The sequence below is a fragment of the Peromyscus californicus genome, unplaced genomic scaffold (assembly GCF_007827085.1).
Source record: "Peromyscus californicus insignis strain IS unplaced genomic scaffold, ASM782708v3 Scaffold_11__1_contigs__length_118956290, whole genome shotgun sequence".
NCBI classification, from domain to species: Eukaryota; Metazoa; Chordata; class Mammalia; order Rodentia; family Cricetidae; genus Peromyscus; species Peromyscus californicus.
The window spans coordinates 84,817,715-84,833,024 of record NW_026294402.1 but is presented as its reverse complement, the minus strand read 5'-3'; the positions used below and the strand labels follow the sequence as shown (position 1 = coordinate 84,833,024).

At 45.3% G+C, this 15,310-nt stretch overlaps 1 protein-coding gene across 1 annotated transcript in view; it reads left to right on the top strand.

Moving 5' to 3' along the window:
- The window catches only part of Tbc1d2b (TBC1 domain family member 2B), a 70,958-nt gene that overhangs the window by 16,547 nt on the left and 39,101 nt on the right, over positions 1–15,310 (top strand). The window contains 2 exon segments of the mRNA XM_052716745.1: positions 4,919–5,072; positions 14,141–14,309. Of these exon segments, the coding sequence (XP_052572705.1) occupies positions 4,937–5,072; positions 14,141–14,309 (305 nt within the window). The 5' untranslated portion in view covers positions 4,919–4,936.

Sequence of the window (15,310 nt, the reverse complement as noted above, 5' to 3'; positions counted from 1 at the left end):
TCCAGTTCCAGGGGATCTGACACCCTCTTCTGACCTCCACAGGCACAGGCACACACTCATACATACAACATAAAATAAACCTAAAAAAAACTGAAGTCTAAAATGTAGTTTTATGCTAAGCACTTGGGAGGCAGAGGTAAGTGGATCTCTAAGTTTGAGTCCAGACTGGCCTACATAGAGAGTTCCAGGCCAGCTACAGCTACATGGTGAGACCCTGTCCTGCGGGGAGGGGAGTTAAAATGTACTTTTATAAAAGTACAGAAGAATAAGGTCGTTTTTAAGTAAACAGAACACCCTCCAGGATCCCCTGCAAAGCTGTGATAGCCCTAGACTCCACATCAGACTCAGGTTTGGAAGATCTTCAGGTTTCTTCTCAGTTTCTCGTTGCTTTTAATTTTATTTCTGGCATTTTTAGTCACACAGACATTTTCATTGCTTGCTTACATTGTAGCTTTAGAAAGACTTTCTGTTCCAAGAAAATAGAAATGTGAAGACATTTCTTCCATGTTGCTAGGGGAGAGACTTAACTCTGTAACTGTCAGCCTGGAGCTGGCCTGCTCCCTAGAGTTGTAGGGGGAGAAGCAGCTGGTGACTTGCCATTTGAAGTCTGTCCTTCTAGCTGTCATTTCAGGGCTCAGTCCTAAAGGAGTGGCTTGTTTTTCTTAGGCACTGCACCACAGCTCACATCTGGGTAGGATCGTGCCCGAGGATCGGACCTCACTGTTTGCTGTCCAAGATTTTTGCCAAACCCTTCCCCATGAATTTCTACGCTGCTACGTGGCTCTGTAAGCCCAGGCATTCCTTCATCTCCTTAAAAATGCAGTAGAAATCTAAGTATCTCTTGCCTCAAGAGGCAAAAGGAGACAAACAATCTTAATTACATAGACATCTTCTTGTAACTTAGTGGGATTTATTCCATTCATTAATTTATCATGTTTACTATTTCATTCATCTAATGATTTGTACTCAATTTATTAAATCTTAAATCAAATTTGAGATAATTCTCCACTGCGATAAGTCTCTCATGTAGGTCATAATCGTGGTGATTTGATTTCTTTCCAGATGTGTGACTGGTTGTCAGTGCCATTATTCAATAGTTAATCCTTTCTCCACTGGTTTGCTTTGAAATGTTACTTAAGTACTCTTTTACATATTGAACCAGAACCATGTATTTTGATTTGCTAGCAGTATATACTCTTGCTTTAATTGTTGTGGCTTTATAACATGCTTTGCTATGGTAGGACAATTCCATCCCCATTATTTCAGACTGAACTTTAGATGAATTTTATCATCTCCTTGCCATACTTTGAATTTGTACTAGACTTTTTCAGGCCATAGAATGAAGAATATCTCAGTCATGTAGCTAGGCTTTCTTTTTCTTTCTTTCTGCCTTTTTTTTTTTTTTTTTTGTCTTTAAAACTGCTTTCTTCAGAAAGCCAGCAATCTCTGAAGACAGTGGGTTAACATGTTAAAAGAAAATCTGGTTTTTGTCTCACCTCCAACCTGCTGTCCATTTTATGCTGATTGTGTTGAGCATGTGTGTCATCGTCATTTTTTTGCTAGGTGGAAGAAAACATTTGCTCTCCGAGTGTTTGAGCAAAGGAATCAGTGGGTCTCCTTAAGACCTGTGTCCCCAGTGCTGACTGCCAGTCTCTAACGTACACGCACTGTCCCCTTTTCATCCTTAGCAGTGCTTGGAGTCAATTCCTAGGAATGGGGTCATGGCTCAGAGAATGTTTATGGTTTCTAAGTGTACGGAGTAAGTTTGTGTGTGTGAGAGAGAGGGAGGGGGAGAGAAGGAAAGGAGAGAAACAGACATATGCACCATATGTTCAGGGGTGTGTGTGTGTGGGGGGGGTTTCTGAAACAAGGTTTCTCCTTGGCCTGAAGTAGGTTAGACCAGTAAGCCTCAGGGCTCCTCTTTGTTCTGCCTCCCCAGCGCTGGAATTACAGACATGCTGCTACTACTTCCCCGTTTTTCTTTTCCTTCCTCTTTTTTCTGATGTAGATTCTGGGGATCAAACTCAGGCCCTCATACTTGCAAAGCAAGCACTTTCCCAGCTGAGCCATCTCCCCAGCCCTCTGCACTGAGTTTTGGTAAGTGACTGGGGTCCCAGGGAGTGAACAGCTGAGGTGAGGCCTTCACAGTGGAGACCCTGCTAGCTGGTGGAGCCCAGCTCCCTGGCTTTGCTGCAGAGTCGCCAGCCAGGCTGTTGTGGTGGGCCCTTAAAAGGTCTGCTGAGAAGGTTGCACAGTTAAAGACATAAAAGTCTAGACAGGCAAAGGGACCAGTAAGTGTCCTGTTTCATACAGTATACATTATATCTGTACAGCTAATGTATAAAATGGCCAATAAATTCTGTTGACACTTCTTTTTTTTAATTAAAAAAGGAAATTTCTGATGAAACCAACAACCTTGGAGTTAAATGATTTAGTGTAGTATGATTTTGAGCACTGCATTGAAAGCCAGCTGAGTTGGAGGGAGAACAGTCCCCAGGGTTCAAGAGAAGGAACAGAGGGCCAGAGCCAGACTCATCTATGAGTGAGTGGGCTTCTGGATTTGATGCTATGGTGGCCTAGGCATAAGAACTTGTGGTAGCAGCTGGAGCATCACTTGGTACTTCTTAGGCAGCTGTCAAGAACAGTTCCTCTTTGACTGAATGAGACATGCCAGGCTCCCTTCTCTGAACGGACATTTCATATCACAGCTCTTAGAGGCATTAGATGGCTGCCATGTCAGGATTGTGCCCACACAGTCCTTTTCTGCCCCTGCCTCTCACATCACATCCACTCTGGAGACAGCCAGGGTTGTTTTCCAAGATGTTTGGTTTGGTCTTTTATGTAGGGTTCAGTGCTGTATTTCAAATGGCATTTGAGCATTCTTGAGACAGCAGCAACAGCTTAACATAAGAAACCAGACTCATCTTTTCAAGGCACCAAATTCTTAGATCTGAGACCAGCAAGTTTAGCTTGTGTCTTAGAGAACAATAGAAAAGTAACACTTCACCCCTTCTTCCGGCTCTTAAATTCTTTCTGCCCCTTCTTTTACATTATCTCCTGAGCCTTGGAAGGGGTAAGATAGATGTCCCATGGATGGCTTTGCATTTTACAGTCATTTATTTTCAGCCCTTGGACTGGTTGTGAGTGTTTGCAGTTACCGCTGCACACTGCAGTTACCGCTGCACACTGCAGTTACCGCTGCACACTGCAGTTGCCACCTCGCCCTGCAGTTACCGCTGCACACTGCAAGAAAAGAAGCACCTGTGACCTCAGCTGACAGCAGCACTGTGGACACAAACAGACGCACCATGTCCATTTGATTCCTAGATTGTTTGTGACTGTGTATGTATATGTATGTACATATTGACATGTGTGAGCATGTGTGTGTGGAGCAGCACTGTGGACATAAACAGACGCACCATGTCCATTTGATTCCTAGGTTGTTTGTGACTACGTGTATGTATATGTGTGTGCATATTGACATGTGGGAGCATGTGTATGTGGAGGCTCAGGGTTGAATTGAATGTCTTCCTGGATCACTCTACTTTTTTTTATTGAGGCAGGGTGTCTCACTGAACCCTGAGCTGGCAGATTCCAGCTAGTCTGGCGAGCCAGCTTTCTCTGGGAAAGGATCCATGGGTTTAACATGGGTTCTGGAGACCCAAACCCTGCTCCTCTTGCTTACACAGCAAGTGTTTTACCCCTGAACCATCTCCCTGGCCCTGATTTCTAGATTTCTTTTAGAAAGGCAGCAAACCTTGATAATCACTGCCTCAAGGATGTTTTGATGCCTGATTGGCCAGATTTCTGCAACCTGATAATATGCCAAACACAAAGGAATGTAAGGTCTTTTGTCCCAGGACTTCAGTGAGAGATGACTGAGGCGTTACTCATTGTTCCTAGTTAAGTCAGTCTTCAGAGACTGAAGGAGAAAAGGTTTTCTTGAAGAAAAGCAGATTTCCCATGATACTGGAGAGGTCAGCAATGGGTCTCTGTCAACAAGTGTGTTCCAAGTGTGCTGAGCAACTAGTGCATCTGAGCCCAGAGCTAGTCACAGTAGGTGTGCAGGCTAGAGGAGGGAAGTCAGGCAGGTGCCTATCCTGTCCCTGACTTGAGGTACATCCCTGTCCTGGGTCTCTCCAGAGCCTGAGTGGTCATAGAGGGACTGGGTAGACTGGGAGCAGTAGGAGGACCAGCTCACCCTCCGTATACCCCGTCTTAGGATTTCTGTTGTTGTCAAGAGATACCATGACTTCGGCAACGCTTATAGAGGAAAACATTTAATTGAGGTGGCTTCCAGTTCAGAGGTTTAGTCCATTATCATCATGGTGGGACATGGTGGCTAGAAGTATGGTGGCATGCAGGCAGACATGGTACTGGAGAATTCTGTATCTTGCAGGCAACAGGAAGTGATCTGAGACACTGGGTGTGGGTTGAGCATATATGAGACCTCAAAGCCCACCTCCACAGTGACTCATGTTCTCCAACAAAGCCACACCCTCTCAAACAAAGCCATGCCTCCTAATTGTGCCACTGCCTTTGGGGACCATTTTCTTTCACATCACCAGTTACTCCCATCATAATCATGCCAACCTTGCACCAGTACACATATTGTGGTTGGTGTTGTACCTCTCGGTTCACATCTGGGTGACAGTGTTGATGGCTTTTCTCCCTGGCTTAGCAATATGAAAGCTAGATAGCAGGAAGGATCAGCTCAGTCCAGTTTCATGTCTCTGTGTTTTGTACCTGAAGTGTGCAGTTGGTTTTCCAGCAGTAGAGTCTTAACCATCATGTACTCCTGGGCAACCAAGTTGCTCTCTTCCTAATGCTGCTCTCTTCCTTATTTTGTACACAGATTTTTTTTTAAGCTCTTTATTTTACTGGTGGCTCTAACAAGGTTTCTCCTCCCTCATTCTAGGCTCCTAATCGTGAGCTCATGACTTACTGGCTACAGGAGCTTCAGCAGAAAAGATGGGAATATTGCAACAGCCTCGACATGGTGAAATGGGACAGCAGGACTTCCCCAACTCCAGGAGATTTTCCTAAGGGCCTCGTAGCCAGAGATAACACAGGTAAGACACAAGTGGAGGGCTGGCTCCCTGGCTGTTCTTTCTGGGTAGCCATTTGACACAACAACTCAGATGAGCAGTGAGTGAAAATGAATTCAGACTGAAAATAATGGCAGTCCCTTACGAATGGACTGTAGTCCACAGTGCCAGGTGAGGTGCTCCAGAGACAGAGCCATTTTCAAGCTAGTACTGGCCTGGGTGTCAGGCAAGGCAGATGCCAAGCATATTGCAGAAATGGAGGACATCTGTGTGCAACTGAAATCATGATCCACAGCATATACCTTCTGATCTGGCTCCAAGGCTGGCTTACCTTCTACCATAATTAATGACGAAGTCTACTTGCCTATGTCTTCATGCTTGGGCCAACTTCCTAACGCTTTGCATTTTGAATGTGCCAGGAAAGAAGCAGCGTTCCACTGGTTATTTTCTAGTACTTCTTAGGAAGGCCCTAAAAGCTAAGCACTGATTTTATTTTATTGCAGATTCATGGCATTTTCATAGGTCCTAGTAAGTCCTGGCCATTTGCACCCTAGAGAGAATGTACTTTTTTACTTGAAAAGCAAAACTTAAGCCCCATGATCTTCTCATGATTGTTGATTGTATTGAGCCCTCTAGAAAGAATGGGGCAGTTATTTGCAGATCATCTTGCAGACCTACCTCTCCTGCTCCAAAGGCTATTTCTTGTGGTTTCCTCCTGTTAGCTTGTTAGAACAAGCCTGGAGCTCCTGAGCTCTGAAGTGAGCTCTTAAATGGCCAGGGCATTGTACTAGCAATTTAAAAATTATATTCGTGTGTGTGTGTGTGTGTGTGTGTGTGTGTGTGTGTGTGTGTGTGTGTGTATACACCTGGATGTACTATGGTGAGCATGTGGAGGTCAGAGGACAACTTTCAGGTGACACTCCTCTCCTTTACCATGTGGGTCCTGGAGATGGATCCAAATCAGGTCATTAGCCTCAGCAACAAGCACATTTCCCCACTGAGCTATCTTGTCAGCTCTATACTAGCATTCTTACTTAGTTAGGTTTTTGTTTGTTTGTTTGTTTGTTTTGAGATGGGGTCTCACTATGTAGCCTTGGTTAGCCTAGAACTCACTATGTAGACCAAGCTGACCTTAAACTCATAGAGATCCACCTACGTCTGCCTCTGGGGTTCTGGAGTTAAAGGTATATGACACTATGCCTAGCCTGTACTAGCACTACAAAGGAGTGCACATTCGAATTAAAACCAGTACAGGTTTGTTGTAGCACTTCCATGAAGAGCTGTGGTCTGTACTCCATAAAGCATGTGGGACCCTCTGCTCAGCAGAGTGAGGGCAGTGGCATCTGAGTTCTGGGCACATTAGCAGCTGTCTTTTTCTGGAATCCCTCACCATCTTAAAACTAGGGTTTTCTAGCCTTACTTTTCCTGGTTGGGCGTTTTTCAGCAGACTGTCCATCCTAGTCAGTGAGAGGATACTGCCTTGTTTGTACCTGTTGATGGTTTTCTAGGAGCCTTTGCCCTGGAGTCTTAGAACTCTGATTCTCCTCACAGTGGAAGGGAAGGCTTTATGTTCAAGTGCATGCCCCTCTCTAGCTTAGAAGTGCCTTCCTGTTGCCTGAGGCTTAGTTTGGTTTGGTTTCATTTTATTAATTAACTTTTATTTTCATTGTTTTGAGGCAGGCTCTGTAATCTAAACTAGCCTTGAACTCCTGATCCTCTTGCCTCGACCTCCTCACACTGGATTACGTGTTTGCACCACTATATTGGTTTATGGGGCCCTGTGGTGTGGTGGGCAGGCTCTACCAGCTGAGCTGCATCTTTATCTTTTTATGTTTTGTCGTTTTTTTGAGACAGGGTCTTGTATAGCCCAGGCTGGCTTCAAACTCACTCTGCAGCTGAGGATGACCTGTGTCTTTTCTGTGATAAGAAGTTCTAGATCAGTCTCAAGGTCACTCGGGACACTGGGAAGGAACTGTAAGGGCATGGGCAGCCTCCATGCTAGTGGCTTATGCCTTTGGCACTGAAGATACTTCATTTGCCTCCACTCTGGGGACACAGATCACTCCTCTCGAGCAAGGACTCAGATGTGGAGCTGAAAGGAGGGCAGAGAGGTAGTACCTAGTCTTGGGGTTCCTCTGTTATGTCTGTCATGCCTCTTGGCAAACCAAAATGGTGAGGCTGGGGAGCCAGAGGAGTCATCTCCAGCTTACATTTGGTTCCCTTTCTCTCCCCTCAAGTGTTCCTGTGAGCCAAAGTGTTTGTGCAGACAAAAGCGAGAAGTTTAAGGCAGCCTGAGCCCCTGCATGGGCTGAGCTCAGTGTTGGGCTTACTGGGGTCTCTTTAGGGACAAGATGGCCAGGACTCAGCTAGTAAAAAAACAGAAAAGTGGAGGAAAGAGCCAGAGAGGGTCCTTCCACATTGCTGCAGGTCAGTAGGGCTGCAGGGGCCAGCAAAGCTAAACCTGGAGGCCCACCCAGACCTGAAATAGACAGGGAGAGCCTGCTGGCTGGCCTTAAAAATTTAGGTTTTTATCTAAAGCACAGTGGAGTTTTAAAAATTGTTAGTATAGAAATAACTAACTTTAAATGTCTTCTAAATTCTAGATAGGAATTATAAGGAAGGACAAATAGTGAAACCTTGAACCCTTGAGCTATTTTCAAAACCATAGCTATCCAGAAAGTGAAACATTTTTGAGTAGAAAGTCTAGACAACCAGGAGCTAGAGAGATGGCTCAGTGGTTGAGAATGCGTGTTGCTGTTTCAGAGGACCTCCGTTGGGTTCCCAGCACCCACATCAGTTGGCTCCCAACTGCCTGTAACCCCAGCTTCAGAGGATCCAGTGCCCATTTCTGGTCCCTGTGGGCACCTGTACGTACATGGCGTATGCACACATGGACATAGACACATAAATTTTAAAGAGAACTGCATTTCAGACCCTTTTGTTTTATCATCAGAGGGAAAAACTGGTTAAAAGATAAATGTTGTAGTTATACGGCAACATCCTTTAATTTTCTGTGGTCATGCTGTGGTTAACAGGCCACCTTAGTCTAACTGTGCTAACCCTAGCCTGGCTAGAAGGTGATTGGTTTTCATAGCACTGGTATGCTATTGATGTCTCCTAGTCACCCAGTCACATCCCCCAGCTGAGCACATTGTTGTAATCTTGAGTGTCCACCCATCATGACTCTCCAGGCACCTAAAGTCAGTGTGGAGAAAGATAGACGGAACTGACACTTTGCATGGAGTATTTATCTTGGAAGGCGGTCCTGTCTGGAAGCCTTGTGGTTCTGGCTTAAAGTCTTAACTCTGATATTTACTGGTCATCTGGTTCTGAGCAGGTCACTTACCCATGACTACAAGACTACACACTGTGCCGTGAAAATGAAGTTTGTCTACTCTCTACATCGCAAGGAGTGAAAGGGAAAGCACATTGCTAAGGGTAGAGATAATTCTACACCCACGTGCACGCATGCTCACACAGGCATGCATACGCACACATCCCTGACAATGCGATTTTGAGTGGGTGAGGATTGTGTTTCACTGCGTTTAATAGGAAACTGGATTAACAGGAACATTATTTCTTTTTCCCTCTTATGAGCAATTCAAAGCTGGCACGCTGACTCCTCAGCCACGTCTAACTGTCCCATGCTTAGGACTAAGTTCCTGACTCATGCTCACTGTCGCTGGGGTGGCACTCACATCACAGGAGGACGCTTTCACAGAGACCTTCCACCTCTCTTTAGCAGTGACTCTCACGGGGCTATTCCTCGTGGTTATATCAAATGGTTACCAGGGAATATGAGGAGCCAAGTAGTTCAGCTGAGCGTATGGTCATCAAAACCACAGACTCTCAAGAAGCAGGGATGGACAGTTGGTCATGAACTGGCACTGTCCCATAATTGCCTGTTTCTGTATTTCATGTCTTTGGAGTAAGAGACTCTTTCCCGTGTGGTGGTTCAGTTTTTCAGGCAGGTATTAGAAAGGGGGGTGACCTTGTCCCTTTTTATGTGTTCTCTCTGTTATCCCTTCACAGCCTGATTTCTGAAGTCTGTGTGCCTCAGGCACCACCCCCATTCTCTGCCGGAGTTGGTTGGATAAGGACCTAGCTTCAAATTATTACTTTGGGAAGATAAACAATCCATTGTCTACATGTAGAGATCTTCATAGCCATTAAGAATCAAGGGTCTGCCTTCAGGTTTTCATAGTATTTGAGAATCCACATACTGAATACAGATTTAATGTAGCTGTCCAGTCCACTCTTTTACTTCATTCTACACAAGACCTTAGAAGAAAGAACTGCTGGAACCCCGCTCTTGGTGAGGTTTCCTGAGACTCAGGCGTGTCCGTGACGCTGCCTTCTCTCTTCCCAGGCGCATACATTACTTCAGGGACAGGTGACTCTTACTTCTGGCTCTTGGTTTTAGTGGGCTGAGTGCCTGTGCGTGGTTACTATTTCTTAAGAAAATTGTGTTGTGAAAACGGCTTGAGGTGACGACATTTCTTTCTCTGCAGAAGTGCATCACCTCCTTTAACTGTCACACCTTCTGCAGTTCCGTGTGAGCAGGACTCAGCAGCATGGGCAGGGGTTCCTCTAGGCCATGGTTCTCAACCCTTTAATACAGTCCCTCAACCATAAAGTTATTTTTCGTTGCTACTTCATAACTAGTTTTGTTACTATTATAAATTGTAATGTAAATACCTGATATGCGGGATCGTGACCCACAGAGAAGCATTGCTCTAGGCCTTTAGGCTGCAAGGAGGCCTGTGGGTAGAGCACAGAGCTGGCACTAACACCACAATAGTCAAGTGCCATCTTCTAATGCCAGTCCTGTGCAGTGATCACAGTTGTATGTCTGTATCACCCTGCTTGTGAAATGCTATGAAATACTCTGCAGTTTTCACATATGAGCCATTGTATAGCCGTGTTGTCTCTGAGAGGCTTGTATTACCATGATTCAGCACATCTCAGCATCCCCTTCTGAGAAACAAGATGTTCTCAGAGCCAGGTTCTTTGGAAGTCAGGCTGTGGGAGAGAGAACATGGGGGAGATGATCTGTGGAGTGAAAATGCAGCTCTGTGTGGAGGAGCCTTAAGAAGCCCAGGAGAGGGGGTCGAAAGGAAACTGGCCAGAACTGGCCAGCGTTTGGTCCCATGGGGGCGTCCTGAACCTGGCTCTAGGGTTTGAATAGTCTGTACAGGTGAAGGCAGGGGTTGCTGCGACTATAAATAGCAGCTGGGCCTGAGATTGCTGAAGATCAGGAATGAATGGGAGAGACGAGAGGAAAGCTGAGCCTGGTGTGCCCCTCTAATTCAGGAACTTACCGGGAAATGGCGGGAAGGGGACGGCCAGGAGGAACCACGAGTGTCAGTCCATTGAGAACTGTGGAGGCCTCGGCCGCCTCTGGCGTTGTTTCCTCAGCCCATAGGAAGCCATTCTTGCCTCACAGCAGCCTGCCGTCATTAGCCCTCAGCCAGCAATGGTATCCTTTTCACCTGAGCCATGCCGCTGCTCGGTGTTAGTGAATCAGTCAGAGCCCCAGGTCTCAGGCTGTGTTCTTGGTGGGAACCACGGACAGATAGGCCAGCCTTCACTTAGGCACATAGGCTGGTCCCGCCCTGGGGGCTCTGAGAACCCTGTGGCTTCTTGTCTCTCTGTGGGAACTACAGCCTCATGAAGATATCCCTGCTCCTTCTGACCACTCCCTCCTTCACAATCTGGGTTGAAACTCAGTTTGATGCCTTTTAGAGGCTGGGATGGAGTATTGGCCTAGCAAGCACAAAAGCTTAATCCTCATTAATACTATCTGATCCTCCCTTACCTACTATAATGATACCAGTTCCTTACCCCCCGCCCCCCCCCCCCGACCTCCACATTGGAGTGAGGAGAATGGCCTTCTTCACCATGAGAATTCTCTGGGACATGCATGCACTTTGCTGTCTGCAGAAGTTTCTGGCAAAATGAGAGCAGGAAGGGAGAGGACAGACTCAGAGGCAGGTCAGGTGAGTGTAGGCACTTTTGTGGGAGAGCTGTGACAGGAAACGTCATTACAGGGAAGCTGAATCAGTGAAATCCAGGGGTTGCTGTAGAGTAGGGCCCCAGGAAGTGCGGTCTAAACTCTCTTCAAGGTTTCATCAGCAGTGGAAATGCCTAAAAAGAATGGAAGACACCTTCCAGGGCAGCTTTTCTCTTGCCACTGCGGCTCTGAGCAGCCCCCGACCCCCTGTTCTTCCGTAGGCTCCCTGTACCCTAATGTTAGAGTGTGTCCCCTGCTGCCCTAGAGGCTCCTGAATGCTACTGTATGGCACATATTGAAGAGAAGCCAGCAGCTCCACTCTGGGTGAAGCATTTTTTAAAAACCAAACCAAATAAAAACAGACAACAGTAAACTGAAACTTCAGTAACCATAAAAATATACTTAGAGCTGGAGAGATGGCTCATCAGTTAAGACCACTTGCTTGAGTTCTTTTCCCAACACCAACATGGTAGTCCACAACCATCCACAACTCCAGTTCCAAGGGATCTCAAAATTTTTTCTGACCTCCATGGGTACCAGGCATATACATGGTAAGCATATATGTAGGCAAAGTACTCAAACATGTAAAAATTAATAAGCAAAGAAGTAAATAAGCATACCCAGCCAGGAAGCTGCTGCTTTTTCAAGTAAAGTGATGACTTTTAAAGATTGTTTCTACACAAGATCCCAGTAGAAATCATTTCTGCAGCATGGTTTCCCTCAAGACCCTTTCTGCCCCCACACCCTCCAGCTCCTCTAATGTCCTTCTTGGGTGGACAGTGGTTTGTTGCAAGCCCTGGGTTTTCATGGTAACAGGTACCTTACCACTTCCGGGAGTGACAGCCCTTGCTCCTGAGGGGCCTCACGACCTCGCTGCCAGCCCACACAGGAAAGAGTACTGCACTGCTCACAGTAGCAGTGTGTATGGCTGGTTGCTTGTTTCCTGGCTAGGCTTAGAACTGCCATACTCTTACTCAAGTTGGGTCAGTGAGAGGCCAGCCTTCAGGAAGTGTGTAGGACAGCTCTGCCTTTCTCTGAAGTAAAAAGTAGAGCCTCCACCCCTGTGTGCCCGTGGACTAACACAAGTACTCAGAGGTGGTAAGTGCTTGCTATATTTTGGCTCTCAAGTGCTGACCAACGTCTTCTTTGCTTTCTAGCCATGTGTGTCACTGCCAAAGCAGGTGACTCTTTTATCCCTGGTTCAGGTTTTTAGGGTCCTGACACAGTAGCTAGAGAGTGGGCTGAATTAGTGGTGTCTGAACTTTTTTCCTTTTGCTTATGAGATCCCCTTTCCAAATGAAAGCTTAAGGGGAACCCCAACATTTAAGTGAAGTGAGCAACCACTGTGCTTATCCTCTTCTCCCTCCAGCAGTCCCCAGGCATCTCCTAGAACCCTAAAACCCAGAGCAAGGGTCTGACTACCAGGACTCCATGTGTTCTGTGGTGACTGGGAGCTTGCCATGTTGACCTTTTCTTTAGGGTAACAGCTCTTGGTGCTATTCCCTCATGCTTAGTGCGTAAGAAGTGATGGCCTATACATAAGCTGAGTGTTGTCCCCCCGACAGCAGTCCCTGATGCCTGTCCCACTCAAGGCACTTTTACAGGACATTCTTGGAGCCTTTCCCACTGACATTGACAGTAGTCAAGTTAGTGAGCTGCCTACAAAGTGAAAGCCTGTAAGAAGACATTCCCAACTAGGACATCCGTCTCCAAGGGCTGTTGCTGCCCAGGATTCTTGGGCCCTGCTGTCTTGACCAGCTTTTTGTGGAGACCAGTCCTAAGCAGCCCTGGGGGATGCTGGTCCAATTAGAAACTAGTTGTCGTCTTGGCTGTCAGTGGCTAACAGTTCTATTCTAATTGTGTTTTCACATTAATATCGTGAGCACTTTATTAAAAAGACGTGTAGACCAAGTTGATTATTAGGAAGTAACATGAAGTTCCATTTACAAACATTCTTCATTCTCAGACATTGGCACTGGGAAGAATACAGAATGTTTGGATTGTTAGAATTGTTTCTTTAAATGCAAAATGAGTAACAGTATTATTATCTTTGTGTTTATTAGATAGCTTCATCAGTTACCATTTTATTATTTTATGACATTTTCTGCCCCTACCTGCTTTTCTAATTTTGAAACAATTAGCATGTTGCTTGAAGCAAATATTATTTAAGCTATAATATTGTTATTGTCAAGTAAATCTTGGACATCATATTATTTCAAGCTGGAACATCTCCAGAGATTACATTTTTTAAATTATTTTATTTTGTTTATATGTATGAGTGTTTGGGGTGTGTGTGTGTGTGTGTGTGTGTGTGTGTGTGTGTGTGTGTGTGTGGTGTTTGTAAGTGCTCCACATGACCACAATACCCTTGGAGGCCAGTGGAGGGCATCACATCTCCAGAAACTGGAGTTACAGACGTTGTGAGCTGCCACGTAGGTGCCGGGGAACTGAACTTGAATCCTTTACAAGAGCAGCCAGTGCTCTTAATCCTGAGCCAGCCCTCCAGCTCTCAAAGCTTACACTTTATAGAACAATTTTAAACTTGAACCATGAGTTTGCTGAGCTGCTGCACTGTGACAAAGCTTACTTTTTCACTGTCACAGTTCACAGACACTAGAAAACATGTTCCTATCTGTAATTTCCCGGTTTTCCTAAAGAAACAGAATCAATAGAGTAGACAAAGCTGATACTTGCTTTACTGTTTTCAATTAACAGTTTAATCCTGGAAATTGTTCCTTGTCAATACAGGTGAATGGACCCTGTCACCATTACTGATCTATAAGACTGGAGGGAAATTCTGGCCTTTTCTCTCTCCCTGGACCAACAGTTAATTTTGGTGACCTTGAAACACATCGTGACCTTACCTTACCTTACAAGAAGCATGGTTCTACTTTACATGAAGATAGCTCATGAGCACAAAAGCCACCCACAGACCGTGTTTTTATATAGCATGCATCAAAATGTGCTATTACACATATGGCTGATAGTCTTGTGAAGTGTAGCAAGTCAGTGTTTTATCTGGGATGACAGGTTTCCTACAAAAGTTTAGGGTAACTGACAATTGTTTACTTTCTTTCAGATATAATTTCCCAGCACCCAAATCCTTCTGCAGAAAAAGCCAGAACTGTGCTCGCTGTGGAAGCTGCCCCTGGAGAGCTGGTGGGAGACCGAGCTGCTCGCCAGCCAGCCCCAGGGCATCCGAATTCCATTAACTTTTACTCTCTGAAGCAGTGGGGTAATGAGCTCAAGTGAGTCTTTGGGAAGTAGCATATGCTATTGAAGATAGATTCTCTTTGATAATGAGTTATAATGTGGGTTATATGTTTATCTGTGACATTATAAAGCCACTTTACATTTATGAAGGGTCTTTGTGCTCTGCAGCACACTTTCACATAGGTCATTTTTTTAAAGCTTTAAACAGTATGCCTGCTCTGGTTCTGGTACCATGCCAAGAATCATCACACGATTTCATCTGATTGCTTGACTCATGTGGTAGATCAGATGGCTGACATTTTACAGAGACTGAAACTAGCTGAAGGGGGTGGGGTCTGAGATGACAAGGCTTCTAGATGCAGAGCTGGCCCCGAGTCTCTGCTGTGGGGTTCTGTGCTCTGGCTGTACGTGGGCCAGTGAGACTGGAGGTGGGTTTTTGTTTGTTTTATTTGATTAGTTTTTAAGAAAGGCTTTGTTGAGGTATATATAATTCACCCATTTACAATATATAGTATTTTGTGGTTTTTCATATATCTAGAGCTGTATAATTAATTTTAAAACATTTTGTTGGTGGGTGGTTTGTTTGCTTGCTTGCTTGTTAAGCCAGGGTCTTGCTAAATGACCAAGGCTAGTCTTGAACTTGCAACTGTCCTGCTGTCTCAGCTTCCCGAGTCTAGGATTATAGGCATGTGTGAGTCTGACTCAATTTTAGAACATTTTCATCAGCATCAAAAGAAAGCGTTTATGCAATCCTTTCCTACCCCCCTTGCCTTCTCCCCTCCCTCCCCGCCTTCAGTCATAGGCAACCACTAATCTGCTTTCTGTCTGTGGGGATTTGTTTATTCTGAACATTTCATGGAACTGGGATTGCACAAGATGAACCCTTTGGTATGTGGCTTTCTTCACTTAGTGTAATGTTTTCAAGATTCACCCAGGTAGTAAGTAGTATGTAAGTATCTCGTTTTCTTCCATGACTAAATAATATCCCCTTCCGTACTATCCTAGTTCCATTTCCTGTTGCTGTGATAAAGCACTG